Source organism: Scyliorhinus torazame, chromosome 7, assembly GCF_047496885.1.
Source record: "Scyliorhinus torazame isolate Kashiwa2021f chromosome 7, sScyTor2.1, whole genome shotgun sequence".
NCBI classification, from domain to species: Eukaryota; Metazoa; Chordata; class Chondrichthyes; order Carcharhiniformes; family Scyliorhinidae; genus Scyliorhinus; species Scyliorhinus torazame.
Window position 1 is genome coordinate 24,935,776 of NC_092713.1, and position 19,196 is coordinate 24,954,971.

The 19,196-nt window shown below is 47.2% G+C and overlaps 1 protein-coding gene across 1 annotated transcript in view; it reads right to left on the reverse strand.

Moving 5' to 3' along the window:
• Positions 1-19,196, reverse strand: part of LOC140426097 (uncharacterized) — a 309,460-nt gene that overhangs the window by 232,529 nt on the left and 57,735 nt on the right. The window contains exon 2 of the mRNA XM_072510447.1: positions 11,709-11,833. Coding sequence (XP_072366548.1) covers positions 11,709-11,833 — 125 coding nt within the window. The remainder of the gene's footprint in view (positions 1-11,708; positions 11,834-19,196) is intronic.

Here is a 19,196-nt window from a genome sequence, read left to right on the forward strand (position 1 = left end):
TTCACAGGTTATGGGGCAAGAGCAGAGGGTGTGGGACTAAATGAATAACTATTTCAAAGGGCCAGCAAAGATGCAATGGACGAAATGATCTACTTCCGTGCTGTGTGATTCAAAAGCATGGCTATTTCTTTTTGTTCATGGGATGTGGGCGTGGCTGGCTGAGACAGCATTTGTTGCCCATCTCCGAGGGCATTTAAGAGTTACTGTGGGTGTGGAGTCGCATGTAGGCCAGACCAGGTAAGGACAACAGGTTTCCTCCCCAAAAGGAAGTGAACCAGATGGATCTTTACGACAATTGACAATGGTGTCACGGCCATCGCTAGATTTCGAACTCCCAAGAGTTTTATTGAATTCAAATTTCACCATCTGCCGTGGTGGGGTTTCGAACCCGGGTCCCCAGAGCAGTTACCCGGTCTCTGGATTACCAGTCCAGCGACAATACCACTCCGCCACTGCCTCTCATCCTAACTAACTTTATGAGCTCTGGGACTGGGCTAGTCACCCATTCAGCATTGTGCTGAATCAGAGGACAGTGTTGATTTGTCAGCTCACGTACAGTGGGAGCTGTGTTGCAACTATCCAAACTTATTTCATGAAAGAGATGCGGCAACAGTTGGTAGAGGAGATGCACGGCATAACTGGGCTAGATTCAAAAGTCAGTCCCCGTCATAAATGGCCGACTTTTCACACACTTGACCACCCATTTCCAATGTCTGCAAAATGGCCTGCAGTCTAGCATTTCTCCAACATTACTTCAAATAAACAACATCAGACTTCTGGGAATCGAGAACTCGGCAGATGTTATACAATAGAAATAGAAATGGAATACTACCCACAGAGGACATGAAGTTTGAAAAAGCTAATTCCATATTTAAAGCTTTACAGTTCTCACTGTAAGCAATCAATCATCTTGGCTGAAATTATAAATATCCATTTAAAGAATTTTTAAATGTTTAGTTTTTAAAATTCCTGTCAGCTTCCCTCTTCAGGTTTAATGTTGTGGTTAGCGAGAGCCATTCAGGCGCATGACCTATATGTGACAAAGTGTTCACATGAATAAATGACTTTTGTTAAAAATGGAACTCATTGAGGCACTTGAGCTCGCCGTGATCTGACATGGGTGTGTACTTGTCTTTTACTGTAAGGACTGGTGTTCGGAAAACAAAAGTAGTTTTAAGGGATTTATGTTTGTTTTGGTAAATGTTACAACTAAGGTATAGTTTTAAGTGGGTTTAACTGAATGTTTCTGTGCCCGGAAGGTTAGATTCATGCTGGACAAAAGTGTTTGTTTGCGTGGGGGTTGGTTAAATTCCAACTGTGATACTATTGTACGCGGAGAGGGTTATGGCATGAAAAATAAATAAAAAGCAAAGCATGTGGTCATTGCTCGGCAAGTGGAGGCCCTTGTAAGGTTAAAAAAAAGTTTTAATGTTTTAGTTTCAGCTGGATATAGTCCAGTTGGAGACAGAATACTGGGGATTGAACTTTTCTCAACTCGGCCAGGAGAAACTGGACAGGACAAAGGAGTTGCAAAGACGCAGGCTTCCTAAAGAATAAATTACAGTCCAGATAACCAGGAAATTGGGACAGTAAGAATGTCTAAGAAACTGGAGATAAAAGACCAAGGTATTCAACAGAATAATTCAAGGAAGAGTAAACAAAATGTTCTGCGTCAAAGAGGCAATTGCAGTAATCAGATTTAAAGTGAGACAGCAGACTTCAGATATAAGTTAAACATTTGATGCCATTTTAATACAATTTGGGATTATAGAGTTAAAGCTATCCTGAACAGTTTGTACAGCAGTCAAGATCATGACATTCTAAAGGCGGTGGTGTAAAACCCTGGACTGGACTCGCTGTTGAAATGTGGAGTGGAAGCTCTGTTTAAATGTATCATTCGGAAAATCTAGTCTGGATTTTGGAATGAAAACCATGAAGGGACAGAACTATTATGAGAGAAGATTTTAAAGCATATTTTGGGGAGTGGAATTTGGATGCATGTGACAAACATCTGGGGATGGGGGACGCTGAGGAGAAATCCACAGACACTGATTTGGGTTCAGGGCGGAGTGCTTAGAACATAGAACATACAGTGCAGCAGGAGGCCATTCGGCCCATCGAGTCTGCACCGACCCACTCAGGCCCTAACTTCCACCCTATCCCCGTAACCCAATAGCCCCTCCTAATCTTTTATGGATACTAAGGGCAATTTAGCATGGCCAATCCACCTAACCTGCGCACCTTTGGACTGTGGGAGGAAACCGGAACACCCGGAGGAAACCCACGCAGACACGGGGAGAACATGCAGACTCCGCACAGACAGACTCCGCACAGACAGTGACCCAGCGGTGAATCGACCCTGGGACCCTGGCGCTGTGAAGCCACAGTGCTATCCACTTGTAAAAGGGACTTAACATGTACTTCGCAATCCATGTTAATCCTAAAACCCATGTGTAATTATAAAACTAAATGGTTAGTAAAGGATTATAATCCAATTTTTTCATGTTTAATAAATGTTTCTTTATTGTCAAAACTAATTAGTGGTCTTGCGACTCTGCTCCTCCATGTTTTATACGAAAAAATAAAACTTACAGTGTTTTGAGCTTGGGTTCCATTCCGAGATCTTCCCAACCAGTTATAACACCAATTGGGATTGTAACAAAGTGGGGACTCTTGCAGAATTTCAAAACATGGAGAAAGGGTAATTGGATGCTGATTAGTAATAATTGTTGGGAAACTTTCAAATGTGTTTCACAGGTTACTTGATGCTGAATAGTAATTCTTGATGCAAGGTCTTATCCCTCTTTGTACCTGTGCCATTGGTACCAACATGTACCATGACCTCTGCCTTATCACCTTCCCCCTTCAGGATGCCCTGCAGCCATTCAGTGACATCCCAGACCCTGGCACCAGGGAGGCAACACACCATCCTGGAGTCACATTGACAGCCAAAATAATGCCAATCTGTTCCCCTGACTATAGAATCCCCTTTTACTACTGCGATTCCTCTGTCCCCCCCTCCTGTGTCAGGCTGCTTGTGATCATAGTGAAACATTTCAAACTGCAAGGGTTGTCAGATGATAGATAGAGTTCTTTGAAAAGTGGATGACCACATAATTGTCAATCTGATGCAAAACACCACCTCAAGGCAGAGCCCGTTTGCGTTGATAAGAAGGAAAGCTTTACGTTTTTATAGTGTGTCAATGACCACAGGACATTCCAAAGCACTTCACAGCCAATCAAGGTCTTGGGAACTGTGGTCACATTGTACAGAAACACAGCAACTACTTTGCACACAGCAAAATCCCACAAACAGAAATATGATAATGGCCTGAGAGCCTCTGTTTTTTTATCATGTTGATTGAGGGATAAATATTGGACACCAGGGATTGGATTCTCCGTAGCCCCGCGTCGAAATCGGGATTCGCGCGGGGCGGAGAATCCAATTTCACGCCGAAATCGGGCCCGGCGATTCTCCGGGACCCGAGAATCAGCGTGTTTGCGGAGTACTCCGCGCGGCTGGGGGGGTCCATTGCCAGAGGTCCGCCCAGCGATCCTTCGCTCCCAACCGGCTGAGTTCCCGACAGCATGGTTCTAACCACCTGGTCACCGGTCGGGATGTTCTCTCAATCCGCAGCTGCCCTGGTGGGGGGGCAGGGGGGATCGGACACCGGGTTGGTGGGGGGCCTTATCGGCAGCCGGGGACAGATCGGGGCTGTCGGATCTCCGGGTGCGCGGCCGATTGGGGGGGGGGGGGGCCTACATTCTTCATCTGCCTTCGCAGTCCAAGTCCACCATGGCGCTTGCGTGACTGCTGGAGGCCTCCGCTGTACGCATGCGCGGACTCAAAACCGGAAATGCGGGGGCCCGTATCCGCAGCTAAAGCTGCGAGAATCACTCTGGGTCCCTGCTAGTCCCCTGCAGGTGAGTGAATCGACTGATCTTTTTTATAGGAAACTCCAAGAGTGAAACGCCAGCGTTTTTACGCCGGTGTGTAGACATAGGCCCGTTTTGGGAAAATCCAGCCCCAGGAATAACTTCCCTGCTTTTTCTCATGGGTTCTTTTACATTTGATGGGACCTTGGTTTAAGGGGTCATCCAAAAGCTATGGTGCCTCCGACAATGCAGCACTCCCTTAGTAGTGGACTGAAGAGGCAGCCTAGATTTCCGTGCTCAGGTTTTGCAGTGGGCAGCTGGAATCCTTATGTTCAGAGAATGTGGGCGCCGCTGCGCCAACATTTATTGCCCATCCCTAATTACCCTTGACCTGAGCGTATTTCAGAGGGCATTTGTGAGTCAGTCACATTGCTGTGGATCTGGAGTCACGTGTAGGCCAGACCAGGTAAGGGTGGCAGATTTCCTTCCCTAAAGGACATTAGTGAACATGATGGTTTTTTACAACAATCACCAATGGTTTCATGGCCGTCATTGGATGTTTGATTCGAGATTTATTTTTTCTTGAATTCAAATACCATCATCAAGAAGGCATACGGCATGCTTGCCTTCATTGGCCGGGGCATTGAGTATAAGAATTGGCAAGTCATGTTGCAGCTGTAAAGAACCTTAGTTAGGCCACACTTGGAGTATAGTGTTCAATTCTGGTCGCCACACTACCAGAAGGATGTGGAGGCTTTAGAGATGGTGCAGAAGAGATTTACCAGGATGTTGCCTGGTATGGAGGGCATTAGCTATGAGGAGCGGTTGAATAAACTCAGTTTGTTCTCACTGGAACGACGGAGGTTGAGGGGCGACCTGATAGAGGTCTACAAAATTATGAGGGGCATAGACAGAGTGGATAGTCAGAGGCTTTTCCCCGGGGTAGAGGGGTCAATTACTAGGGGGCATAGGTTCAAGGTGAGAGGGGCAAGGTTTAGAGTAGATGTACGTGGCAAGTTTTTTTACACAGAGGGTAGTGGGTGCCTGGAACTCGCTACCGGAGGAAGTGGTGGAAGCAGGGACGATAGTGACATTTAAGGAGCATCTTGACAAATACATGAATAGGATGGGAATAGAGGGATACAGACCCAGGAAGTGTAGAAGATTGTAGTTTAGTCGGGCAGCATATTCGGCACGGGCTTGGAGGGCCGAAGGGCCTGTTCCTGTGCTGTACTTTTCTTTGTTCTTTGTTCTATCTGCTGTGGCGGGATTTGAACCCTGGTCCCCAGAGCATTACCCTGGGTCTCTGCATTACTAGTCCCGTGACAATAGCACTCTGCCACTCGTTTGCCCAGCGTTTCTGATGCAAAGCTACGCCACAGCCCAGAATTGAACTGAATTTATGCATTACACTTGTTGGAGTTGCCATTGAAGATATTGCTGCAATCAATACACGGTGCTTCTGCAAATCTGCCAATCTGCCAAATTGGGCCGATGTGTATCAATGTACTGCAGCCGCACAATCCAGAAGCCAGCCACTATATTCTAGACAACAGGCATGCACATGACCAAATACAGATAGTTTGTAATTAGACATTATATAATAATCATTGCAGCTTTTAAACATAAACTTGCTGAAATAATTCTTGGCTGCAAAGGGTGTGAAATCTGTGGCGTAATCCCAGGCTTTTCAATGGCAGTGGAAAGCCAAGAGCTCACCTAAATACTGCATGCATTCATCACATTGACACTTGCTTTGTTTTTAACACAATGAACTGAAATAAGGTAAATCAGAAAGCACAAATTCAATGCTGCTTCTTACCCACCGTCAATGGGAAAGATGGTATAGCAGAAAGCATAGAATCATTGAATCCTAGAATTCCTGCAGTGCAGTAGGAGGCCATTTGGCCCATCGAGTCTGCACCAACCCTCCGAAAGAGCATCCTACCTAGGCCCACTCCCCCGCAAACCCACCGCCCCACCTAACCGTTGGACACTAAGGGGCAATTTAGCCCGGCCAATCCACCTAACGGGCACATCTCTGGGAGGAAACCGGAGTACCCGGAGGAAACCCACGCGGACACCGGGAGAACATGCCACCTCCACCACAGACAGTCACTCAAGGTCGGAATCGAGCCCGGGTCCCTGGCGCCGGGAGGCAGCAGTGCTAACCACTTTCTGCAGCTGAGAACAGTTTTCTCAGGGGGTGCAAAAGGATATGCTGAGGAAAATTCTCGCATTAACGTCAAGGCCTGAATTTATTGGATGGCAGGGTTTTGCTTACTGTCATCCGAAAAGTCAGTGCGGAACATTCCTGCCGGCTCCAGAGTGTCCCGCAGTCGTCTCGCGATCAAATCAACGTCAATTGGCTGCGGGAGGGACTCCCGCCCGAGTCCGGCCTTGGACAGCTGATGGCCAATCCGATTGGCGGACAGCCCACCAGTCCCTGCAGCGCTGCGGTGGGCAGGAAATAAAATGCAGGGGGCATCCGAGCCACCAGAGACCCTGGTAAGTTCAAGGGTCTCTGGGGAGGGTGGGGGTGGGGTGTCAGGCTGGTAGTGTCATGGTGCCACCCTGCCCAGAGAGCAAACACCTGGTGGTCTCCAATCCCCTGGGAGACCCACACGAGTGCCATTCCTTCTAGTCCCACTTTGCAGGGACCAGTACTGTACGGCCTCGCATGAGATTTCCAAGGCTAAGGGGTCAGATCCCACATCTTAATTAGACTGTGGGAGTGCACATTAGAGTAAGACACTCTAATATGTAGATATGCTAAATAGTGATCCGGCCACAATGGGCGTGATTCACATTGCCATGTCTCATGAGATCGCGTTAGATTTCACGAGGTGTGGCGAATCGGGTAGATCCCACAAGAGAGATCTCCTGGCATCTACCGGCCATGCCGCGCTGCCTTTTTGGGCATATCACGGCTGGTAGTTAGCGCCCCAAATATCTCCTGGCAGTATTTCAAAGGAGAGCAGACGGGTTCACCCAATGGCCAATATTTAACCCTGGCTACATTATCTGGTCATTATTGTTGTTTGTGGGAGTTGCTGTGAAAATTTGGCTGCCATGTTCCCTACATTGCAAAAGTGACTACACTTCAAAAGTACATAATTGGCTGTGTACCCTGAGGTTCCGAAAGACACGATATAAATGCGGGTCTTTCTGTCTTTACGCATACAGGAGCAGGGAGGTTATGATGGAGCTGTATGAAATGCTGGTTTAGACCACAGTTGGAGTACTGTGTGCAGTTCTGGTCACCACACCATAGGAAGGAATTGATTGGACTGGAAAGTGCGCAGAGGAGATTCAGCAGGATGCTGCCTGGGTTGGATGTTTCAGTTATAAAGAGAGGCTGGTTAGGTTGGGATGGTATTCCTTGAAACAGAGAAGCCTGAGGGGGGACCTGATTGAGGTGTATAAAATTATGAGGGGCAGAGATAGGGTAGATGGAAAAGAACTTTACCCTGAGTAGGGCGGTCAATGACCAGGTAGCATAGATTTAAGGTTAAAGGGCAGGAGATTTAGAGGGTATGCAAGGAAACACCTTTTCACCCAGAGGGTGGTGGGAATGTGGAATTTGCTGCCTGAAAGGGCGGTAGAGGCGGGAGCCCTCACAACATTTAAGAAATATTTAGATGAGTCACCTGAAACGTCATAGCACACAAGGTTACGGAGCAAGTGCTGGAAAATGCACTGTGGTTAGCACTCTTGCTTCACAGCGCCAGGGTCCCAGGTTCGGTTCCCGACTTGGGTCACTGTCTGTGCGGAGTCTGCACGTTCTCCCCGTGGGTTTCCTCCGGGTGCTCCGGTTTCCCCCTCAAGCCCCGAAAGATGTGCTTGTTCGGTGACTTGGACATTCTGAATTCTCCCTGAATGTACCTGAACAGGCGCCGGAGTTTGACAACTAGGGGGTTTTCACAGTAATTTCATTGCAATGTGAGCCTACTTGTGACACCATTAAAGATCGGTGCTTGATGGCTGACACAGACACGATGGGCCGAATGGCCTCTTTCTGTGCTGCAAAACTCTATGACTCGTAAGAAATATTTGCAATGGTTCACATTACATGGAAACTAAGTGACTATTACATGGGTAAATATAATAGTCACCTTGAGCACAGCAGATCCCACAAATATCAATGTGACGGATGCCCAGTTAATATTTTTTTCAATGTGGTGGTGTTGGTTGAGTGAACCAAGGCCGCTGGGAGAATCTGTTGCTATTCTTTAAACGGTGCCGTGGATTATCAAGGTCAAAATGAACAAAAAATAGATCCACAAAACCTTGGTTTGCCGTCACATCCAAAGCCCTACCTCAGGCTTGCATGGTCAGCCTTCTTTGTCTGTTCAAATGCAGGAGCGGGCGATCTCTCTCAAAGCTCACTCACTATCAATTGGCACAAATCACAGGAATAACCGACTCAAAACAACATGTTTTCCAAAGGAAAACCGGCGAGAATTGTCTCACTGAGTCACAGGAAAAGAACCTCAGTAAAATAAACTTTGGAATCGCCTTCTCCAGCGGAAAGATGTGAATGGGGGACGTCATTTAACCCGGCCTTGTTTAATCATCCAAAACAACCTCCAGTACCCTCAGCGCATTCGCCAGCCACCAACGTCACCGGTGTCTGCTGCCTGCAATGTGTAGTCGCAGACCTTAATTATGGCCCTCAATGATATCAGCTGACTGGTACTGAAAAGTCTCGTAACAATCAAGTGCTGTAAAAGAATAGAGCTCCATATATAAAAGGAGTTAGGATTTATTGTTAGGGGAGTTTGAACATGACTTTACAGTGCTGTGAAAATTGCAATGGGCTGCATCTGTAACCGTGGCAGGTTTTGCAGCCAATTGCTCAACACATTTCCCCTTCTGTCCACTATTTTGTTTAAAGTGGGTTAGCACTTTTTCTACTACAGGTTAAGATGCAGGAATGTCTCCGGGATGTGCTAGGCGTTCATCCGCTAATATTGGCATCGATATCCCACTGTCCAGTATTTGGTCCGAGGTACTGCAGGTTACGGCACTCGAGGTGCATATCCAGATACCTTTTAAATGGGTCGAGGGTCTCTGCCTCTTCCACCCTTTTAGGCAGAGAGTTACAGACCCCCACAGCCCTCCGGCTGAATTCTTTTAACATCATCTCCCCTCTGATCTTTCTACCCATCACTTTAAATCTATGCTCCATAGTCACTGACCTCTCTGCTAATTTAAATAGGCCTTTCCAATCCATTCTATTCAGGCTCCTTACAAATTTTGTACATCTCAATCAAATCTCCCCTCAGTCTTCTCTGTTCCAAGGACAGCAGACAGCCTATCTTATTTTTCCTCATAGCTGCATTTCCCCAATCCTGGAAACATCCTTGTAAATCTTCTCTCTAGCCTGGAAAAACTAATCTCACATTTGTGACATGTCAGATATCTCTGAAGTCTGATCAACTGAATATATTTTAACACATTTTCAAAGTTTCATTGAAACTTTGTGTAATAAAGTGACCAGAACTGCATACAGTACTCAAGTTGTGGCCTAACCAACGCTTCATATAGTTCCTGTATAACCTCCTTGTTCTTATATTCTTTGTCTCGACTAATAAATGATAGGATTTCACAATCCTTCTTAACCACATGATCAGGTTACAGAGTAAATGTTGGCCAGGTCAGCTGGAAAACTTTTTCACTCTTCTTTGAATCATTTCCCGGAGAAATTTTACTGTGCATATAAATAACTCATACATCTCATTGAAAAGACATGCAGCGGGAATTTCCAGTCCTTCCCGCCAGTGGCACTTCTGATCCTGCTGAAGGTGACCCCCCCCCCGACCCTCCGGCCCCCACCCCCGCACAGGGTGGGATGGTGAAGCCACGCTACACGCCGTAGAGTTCAGCGGGAGAGAAAGATCCTGCCGGTGGGCCAATGGTGAGCTGCCGTCGGATCCAGAAAACACGCCATGGGGGAGGGGTGGAAAATCCAGCCATTCAGCCCTGACAATGCAGCACCCAGCTCGGCACAGAAATCGCAGCATAGATCAGTAATTTTCAAGCTCAGGGTCGCGACCTGCGGGTGGGTTGTGGGCAGTTGTCGGCAGGGTCGCGGAGCGATCGGTTGTGGCGATCCCGATCGCGGGAAGAGGTGCCCAACGGATACGACCGGCTTTGAAAAATGCTGAACGCGACCGGCAAGAATGTCGGCCGTCCCGCACATGCATGTCCCCTCAGCCGGTTGTAGCAGTGCGCAGGCCCGGAGTCCACGGACAGACTGCCACCCCCGTAAGTCAGCGTGCTGTCCCCGGAGCAGAATTTCTTTTTTAATCAATGGAGTCTTCCCGCAAGAAGGGACGGCAGAGAGCAGGTCAGGTACCCAGCACACTGATGTCACGTACCCTAGATCCGAAATTACTGAGGAGACCTTCCTCTGCTTTGTAACTGCAATCAAGCAAGCAACAGGACTGTGTGAAGAACTGGAGAGGGTTCTTTTTGGACTAAGGAAGAGGGGGCCTGGGACACAAACAGGCCAGGATCTCACAATTGAATCTGCTGGTGAGAGCTTCGCAGGAGAGTTCATGACAGGGCAAAGCAGTGCTGGTGTGAGCTCCAGGGCCTCTGATGAACAACCCATACAGCAATGTAACATTGAATGGCAAAGCAAGTGAGGTCATAAGGACCAAGCAGGCTCACCTGTCGCATTGAAGGTAAGCGAAAATGTTGGGTCACAAAGTTCGGGTGGCATGTGTTGCGAAGGTCGGACGGCGTGGGTCCCAAAGGTCGGCCGGCGTGGGTCCCAAAGGTCGGCCGGCGTGGATCCCAAAGGTCGGCCGGCGTGGGTCCCAAAGGTCGGCCGGCGTGGGTCCCAAAGGTCGGCCAGCGTGGATCTCAAAGGTCGGCCGGCATCGATCCCAAAGGTCAGCCGATTGGTAAAAATGGGTCCCCGGAAAAACATTTGAAAAACACTGGCATAGATGATGTCATCAGATGGGATTTGAACCCATAACCTTCTACCATAGAGGTATGAGTGCTACCCGCTGAAACAAAGGGACTAATTCGGTAGCTACACCAACATTGAATATGAAAACAACAAATGCTGGAAACACTCAGCAGGTCAGGCAGCATTCTGGAGGAAAACAGTTAATATTTCAAGTCAAAAAGACAAAAATTCTTCAGTTCCGTTGTAGGCTCACCTTAATCTGAAATGTTAACTTGGGTTTCTACCTTCATAGATCCTGCCTGACCTGATACAACAACGACTCACATGTCTACCCTGCCATTAATGCAGTAACACACCTCTAGCTGCTTGACAGGAACACTATTGAACCAAACAGAGTCACGCGAGGAGGAGATATTAGGATAGGTGACTGAAAGCTTGATCAGAGGGATCGGTTTTAAGGAGAATCTTAAAGGGGGAAAGACAACTAAAGGGAGCGAATGGTAAACAGAAGGAAGTCCAGACCTTAGCGAATAAGCAGCTGAATGCACTGACATCAATGGCAGAACTATGAAGATTGGGGGTGGAAATTGGTCAGATATAGAGGAGTGCGGAGCTCTCAAAAATCTGTAAAAGGGCCCAGAAGTGAGATTTGCCATTGAATCACACAAAAATACATTGCAGCTTGGAAACACAGACTGGTGAATGGGCTCCTGCGTACATATCAGTGAATGCTGCTGCAAGATCCTAAAGAACTGGAAGACAAGGCCTTTCTAGGTTTTTTTTTGGAAACCGTGGTCTTCAGGAGAGTGGGGATTTTTCATTGCCGGAATCTTCAATGCATTTGAAGGCTTTGTTTTGGTCACCTGATCAATAGCTGCCTGTGCGCCGTCATTGGGAGTTTTATTACCTTCTGTATCCAGGTCAGCAAACACTTGTGATGAGCAACTAAACTCTTGCAGTCGCAATACTGTAACAAGGAATCGCGGTCTGTCACCTCCAATTCGCGACAGATAAAGCATTCGGGAGCATCATCTAGAATTCAAGACAGAAATTACATTAAAAACAAGATAAAATTAGAGAGCATCACAAATAATTGCAATCAAACTAGCTGAATAACTGGGTATTTATACCTGAGTTTTGCCAACTCTGAACACATCTATATTGCATGTATACTGCATAGCAATTGTGTGGATGATCAGTGCATGATCACGTTTATCATACATATGTCATACATGTATATCACATGATTAATTAGGTGGGTGTCCTCCAAATAATTGTATCAATTGATAATAGGCTGATAATCCCTGAATAGATAGAGAATCCTACGTCCCCCTTTGCACTGTGGCTAATTATGGTTGATGATGGGTCTCCTTGAGGGTTAGTTCGATGTATTACTTCCTCTCTTTCTTGTACCATATCTACAGTTCCAAATAGATACAGCAATCTGTGTGCTCTGTTCTAAATCCAGTGAAGGTTGGCAAGACAACACTCCAAAACTTGAAAGGAACAGGATCAGGGGTTTGCCAGCCCAACTGTTCATTCCCAAAAACCGCAACCTGAAAGCACTGTCCTAATTGTAACTTGGGAATGTACCACCGTTCCTTCACTGTCGCTGGGTCAAAATTCTGGAACTCCTTCCACTGCACTGAGGGTGCACCTAAACCATGATGATTGGAGCAGTTCAAGGCGGCAGCTCACCACCACCTTCTTGTGTCCGAATGGGTACCGAAGATGGCGTCCTGCATAGGATGCTGGGAAAATCAGCCAAGTCCAGAACAAGCAGGGTGCAGTTTAGATACACATTGATGAGCAAGCTGCAGCCTAGAGATTGCAACAAGCAGGAAAAAGACTATCTCCAGGCCATCCCAGGGACAATAGAATTATCCTGTCAATCACATTTGTTTACCAGACACAGCGGCACCAACACTTGCAGGCATGGCCACTGACTGCCCGTCCCAAAATCAATGTGGCAGTCCCTGATTGGACTTGATTGATCAGGGTGATCGAGCCCTCATCACCTGATTGATAATGACCCAGAGACCGCCCAAAAGGGCACAAAATCCAAGCAGGTGAAAAGATGCTGCACCACCTGAGAATCTCTTTCTGCAGCAGCGCGCAACAGCAACATCAAATGGTGATCTTCACCAGCCTCCATGAGGAGCACCACCATCACTCCGCCAAACAGAAGGAAGACCAGAGCCAGAGTATCAGACCAGACCAAGGACCGAACATCGAGGACGACAGAAGTCGAAAACAGATAGAGGCCTTTGTCTGTCTGGGTACTTTCTAGTCACTCTAAAGTTAAGTTAAGTTCGAGTATGAACTTTAGTATTCTGTGTGATTGATTAACTGTAACATTGTGTGATGCACTATCAATCACGACGAGACGAGTGTAGAATGTAATCGAGGCTTTATTACACAGAGATATGTGGCCTCCTACAGCAGCTTACGAAATGGCTGCTGTTCGGAGAGCACACACATTTATACTCCGCCTCCTGGGCGGAGCCAGCAGGCAGGGATCTACCCCCGTACCTGTAGTACAGGGGCCTTACCGTAATACCCATATATACAATATAATACAACAGTAGTGACCACCACATTGTGTGAGTGTGAATAAACACTATTTGATTAAACAAAGCTGGCTCACAGTCATTTGTCCACCACACACGAGTGCAACATTCTCAAGGGCAATTAAAAATGGACAATAAATACTGGCCTAGCCAGCGACACCCAAAACCAGTGAATGAATGAAAACAATGCACCATGTGGTGGCACAGATATATGCTGAGCATGTGACTATCAGCCAACCACTAACTTAGCTAGTTGTCGAAACTTGGTTGATTTCTATGGATTGGACATTGGCCAACACAACAAGTCAAGAGATAGGAGTGTGCACACTCTGCTCCCCTCTACTGAGCACTGAGCGATCTCATCACACATCTTTAAAGGGAAGGGCAGATGTGGTGATTGTCCCTTAAAGGGCAACATAGCGGAGTACTGGTTACCTGGCTAGAGTGATCCATTGGGACTCAGAGTGGGGAACCACCTCAAGGGGAGGAGTTCTCCTCGGCAGAGGTGATTGTGAACTAGCTGCAAACAGTGGTTAGCACTGCTGCCTCGCAGCGCCAGGAACCCGGGTTCAATTCCAGCCTTGGGTCACTGTCTGGGTGGAGTCTGCACGTTCTCCCCGTGTCTGCGTGGGTTTCCTGCGGGTGCTCCGGTTTCCTCCCACAGTCCAAAGATGTGCAGGTTAGGTGGATTGGCCATGCTGAATTGCCCGTTCCAAAAGATTTTTTAATAAATTGAGAGTATCCAATTATTTTTGTTCCCCAATAAAGGGGCAATTTAGGGTGGCCAATCCACCTAACCTGCATATCTTTGGGTTGTGGGGTGAAACCCACGCAGACACGGAGAGAATGTGCAAATGCCACACGAACAGTAACCCAGGGCTGAGATTGAACCCGGATCCTGAGCACCGTGGGCAGCAGTGCTAACCACTGCGCCACCGTGCCGCCCTCGCCCTTTCCAAAAGATGTGCCATTTAGGTGGGGTTATAAGGATAGGGCGGGGTAGTTGGCCTAGGTAGGGCGCTCTTTCAGAGGGTCGGTGCAGACTCGATGGGCCAAATGGCCTCCTTCTGAATTATAGAATGTCCATGGTTCTCTGTTGCTCTAGAAGACTTGTTGATAATTCCCTTGTTGTTCACAAATGAAGCTTTTGAAAGTGGATCACTACAGAAAAGAAAGCCAAAACATTAGCCCGAACTTTGTTGAGCTTGCATTGCTGTGGCCCTGGAAAAGCAGTATTCCTGCTTTTCCTTGGATGACAGGAAAATTCCAGCCCATTGGCAGGCCTCTCAATGACAGAGAATGCAATGGCGGCGGAGCGTGGCGGCTCTCTGTGAGCTGTCTCACACAGATCCTCTTCCTACATCTCTTGTAATCGTACTAACTTCTTAAAACTTAATTCTAACACTAATACTATCTCTAACCTTTCTCTTTTATGTTCCCTTGCAGGTCTGAAGATCTCTTCACACATCTTCTCTACTGAGTAGTACTGCACTCCTGTGTGCTTCACCTGATGCCTGTGTCGATGTACTTCCATTACGTATTCCTGTATGCCCTATGTTTTTTTTCATGTATGGAATACATTTTCATGTGTGCAATGCACGCAGAACAATACTTTTCACTGTATCTCGGTACACGTGACAATAAACAAATCCAAATGAGAGTGAAATCCAAATGACCCCCAACTCCTCTCCCAGATCAGACCTGGCCAGCACAAGAACTGGCCTATTGCTTGCCCTCCATTTCCAGTGAGTTCCTCCGGGGGGCTCCCTTGAAATCTGCAACTTGCCTCTGGGATTTATTCAAGGCCCGAAATAACATGGTCAAATTTCTTGCTGACATCAACCATCGGGTCTCTGCTGTGGCTCAGTGATAACACTCACATCTCAGCATCAGAACGGCGAGGCTTCGCGCCCACTCTGGAGACCAGAGCACAAATATCCAGGCTGACAATAGAGTGCAACACCGAGGGAGTGCTGTACTGCTGGGGATGCAATCCTTCAGATGAGATGAAAAAGCCGTTGCCCTGTCTGCTGTTTCAGGTGGGTGTAAATGATCCCATATGGCACTCTTCATCGAAGAGCAGAGAAGTTATCTGCAGTGAGATAACACCAATATTTTGAAATAAACAAATTATCTGGTCAAATGGACTAGAATTGGTGACAGCGACATTAACATTACCCTTGCAATCAAAACTGATTGCAACTTCTAGACTTCACGCGTGTGCAATTAAATGTGGAAATGCAGAAATTGTTCAGTGATACGACGTATCTTCCAAAGGTGTACGGTGAACACCCCCCAGATTACAATCAACTGGATGTCGGTGATGTGAAATTGGTCTTTTCTGCTATTAGTCTCACTGTAAGAACGTAATACCTTGTTGAATGAGGCGTGACTGCTAACCAAATTCATAATCAATGATCCCTCTAAATCTCTTTTCTGTTCACTTCATTCAATGCGTGATTTCTTTCTTGCTTTGTCGTGCGCATGTGGTATCTGAAAGGAAATAGTTTGTGTGGGGTGTACAGGGTAGTTTCAATGTACACTAATAATCTTTATTAGTATCACAAGCAGGCTTACATTAATACTGCAATGAAGTTACTGTGAAAATCCCCTTGTCGCCACACTGGCGCTTGTTCGGGTGCACAGAGGGAGAATTCAGAATGACCAATTCACCTAACAAGCACGTCTTTCGGGACTTGTGGGAGGAAACCCGAGCACCCGGAGGAAACCCACACCTAGCATTTATTGCCCATCCTGAATTGCCCTCGAGAAGGTGGTGGTGAGCTTATTTCTTGAATGACTACAGTCCATGTGGTGTAGGTGCACCCGCACTACTGTGAGGGAGGAGAGTTGCAGAATTTCGACCCAGCGACAGTGAAGGAACGGTGAAGCATATGAAGGTGAAAGAAGTAGAGGGTTGTGCTGGCAGGTTTAGATGAAGAACGAGGAGAGGGGGCTGAAGTGGCGTGTAAACGCTGGCATGCACTGGTTGGGCTGAATCATTGGGTTGCTCTATGCAATCCTGTGTAATTGCTGGAGATTCTATTGACTGAGAAACAACAGTAAACTGACATTGGAAAAGGGGAAACCCTAGTTCCCATTGTTGTCAGCGGAGTCTTGCTGGGCGCAAATTGGCCACAAAGTCACAACTGTCGGGAAAAAAGGGAGGAGTTGGGATCAGGATGCCAAGTCAAAACTAGACACTTGCTGAGAAAAGTGAATTGTAACCGATGTGTAAATAGTTTCTGTGTATGTTCACTTCCAGCTTTGTTTTGTACCAAATCTTAATGAAGATATTTTAAAAAAAATATTTAAAAACATTTTTAAGGGAGCTCCAGGATTTTGACCCAGCGACAGTGAAGGAACGGCGAGATATTCCTCAGTCAGGTTGCTGCGTGACATGGAGGAGAACTCCCAGAGGATGGCGTTACCATATATTTGCTGCTCTTATCCTTCTGGGTGGTAGAGAATTGCGGGTTTGGAAGTTTCTGTCAAATGATGGTTGGGGACAAACCTGCCTCCATTTACATAATCGCTTCAGATGTAGACAAATCACCCAGAATGCCACACCGAGGTCTCGGGGTGAATTCTCCACCGGCGGTCCCTCCGGCACGCCAGCATCCCCGGTTCCCCGGCGGGCTGGAGTGGCCACAATGGAAATCCCATTGACGGGACGGAGAATCCCGCTGTCGGCGACGGCGCTCCGCACAGGAACACGCAATTGGGGAGACGGAGAATTCGCCCCATAATCAAAAAAATGGACACTTCGAACTTAAAAAAGAAAGACATGAGGAAGGGTGACAAAAATGCTTGGCCGGAGAGGTAGATTTTAAGTGGAGGTTGGCTCTTATTTGGGCTGCTGAATAGAAATCTGATCAGCTTATTCAAATGGAAGTTATAAGGTTAGTGGAAAGGGTTGGCATTTTACTGGGCTAAAATCCAATGGCCATAGGGCTTATTTATGTCTTATTTGTGATGTATAAGATAATGTAGTGCAACACCTGCTGGATGAATCAGAGGATGAACAAAACGCGAGAATGTCACTGCCATTTTTGTCTACTCCCGTTTTGTTTGTTCCTGTCGGTCTTCTTTTAAAATTAAAATTCTCTGTTGAGCGAAAACTATTTGCCTGGATGATTGGGTTGCAGCTTTAATTACACTCAATCACATTCTGTATCTTATCCTGCTTGACTGCTGTGATATTTTGTTTATATAAATGTGGATTCCAGTAAAGTGTGCAATCCTGGTAGATTAATCATATTCTGTGGCAATCACGTTATTAATAAATGGGAAGTGGCTTTGAGTGATGTGTTTTTATTCTCCCCAAGTACTAGGGGAACTGATATTTCACTGTCTGAGGGGAAATAAAAGTTATTTTCTTTCAGATGTCGAAATGCCTGCTCTCACGCCGGCGGCCTTCGTCCTGGCTTAGCAGCAGTGGCATTAGCTGACTTGATTTCCCATTTCCCCTGCCCTCCTCCCCCACGCTACATGGGCTCAGGTTTTGCCACGAAGACACTTTGATAGCTCACACACGTGGCCAGGGATGAAAAAGAAAGACTTGCAGTCACATACTGCCTGTCGTCACCTCGGGACGTCCCGACAACCAACAAATTTGTTTCCCCCGCTCAGTTGGAGCCTCTCTGTCAGGTCCTCTAGTGTTGTCACTCTGCTGTCCGTGTAAAAATCCCTAACTGTCAGTGTCCCCCTGTCCTGTCTCCACTTTTTTAAGCAGGTGTCCGTCGTGGCTGGCGTGAACCTGTCGTTGTTGCAGATGGGGGGTCCTAATGGACATCTTGGTTAGACCGAAGTGCTGTCGTAGTTGAATCCATGACCGGAGTGTGGCTATCACCACAGGGCTCGTTGAGTGCCGAGCCGGTGGGGATGGGAGTGCTTCCATGGTGAGGGTCCGGGGGGACGTTCCCGGGCAGGAACGCTCCTCCATTCCTACCAATTCGGCCTCCGGTTCCTTTATCCATCCATTTACTCTTTCCGCTGTTGCTGCCCAGTGGTAATATTGCAGGTTTGGGAAGGCTAAGCCCCCGCCTTGCTTCTCGTTCTTTAAAGGACATTTTTGGGGGATCCTTGTGTTCTTCCCACACCCACATAAACGCCATGATCAATTTGTCCACTGAGTTGAAAAAAGCCTTGGGGATATAGATCGGTATGGTCTGAATAGGAAGAGGAACCTATGCAGTACGTTCATCTTGATCATCTGCACTCTCCCCGCCAGAGTGAGTGGGAGTGTGTTCCATCTCTGGAGGTCCTTTTTAACTTCCTCCATCAGGCTGGTCACATTCCACGAGTGAATCCATGTCCAGTCATGGGCAATTTGGATTCCCAGGTAACGGAAGTTATTTCGGACCTGTTTAAATGGCAATCCTTCCAGATCTGTCACTCCCCATTGCGGGTTCACCGGGAAGATTTCACTTTTGCTCTGGTTCAGTTTGTAGCCCGAGAAGGATCCAAACTCTTTCAAGAGCGCCATGGTTCCTTCCATGCTGCTTTGTGGATCTGTGACATAGAGGAGCAGGTCATCCGCATAGAGCGAGACTCTGTGCTCTCTGTCTGCTCTCAACCTCTTCCAATTCTTTGCCACTCGGAGCGCGACTGCTTGTGGCTTGATCACTAGAGTGAATAGCCGCTGGGACAGCAGCATCCCTGCCTCTGTGCAGCTGGAAGTACTTTGAGCTGGTGTTGTTTGTCCACATGCTCGCCATGGGAGCCTTGGACAGGAGCTTTACCCAGGAGCTGAACCCTGTTCCAAGCCTGAATCGCTCCAGTCCCTCTCTGAGGTACTTCCATCCGACCCTGTCGAAAGCTTT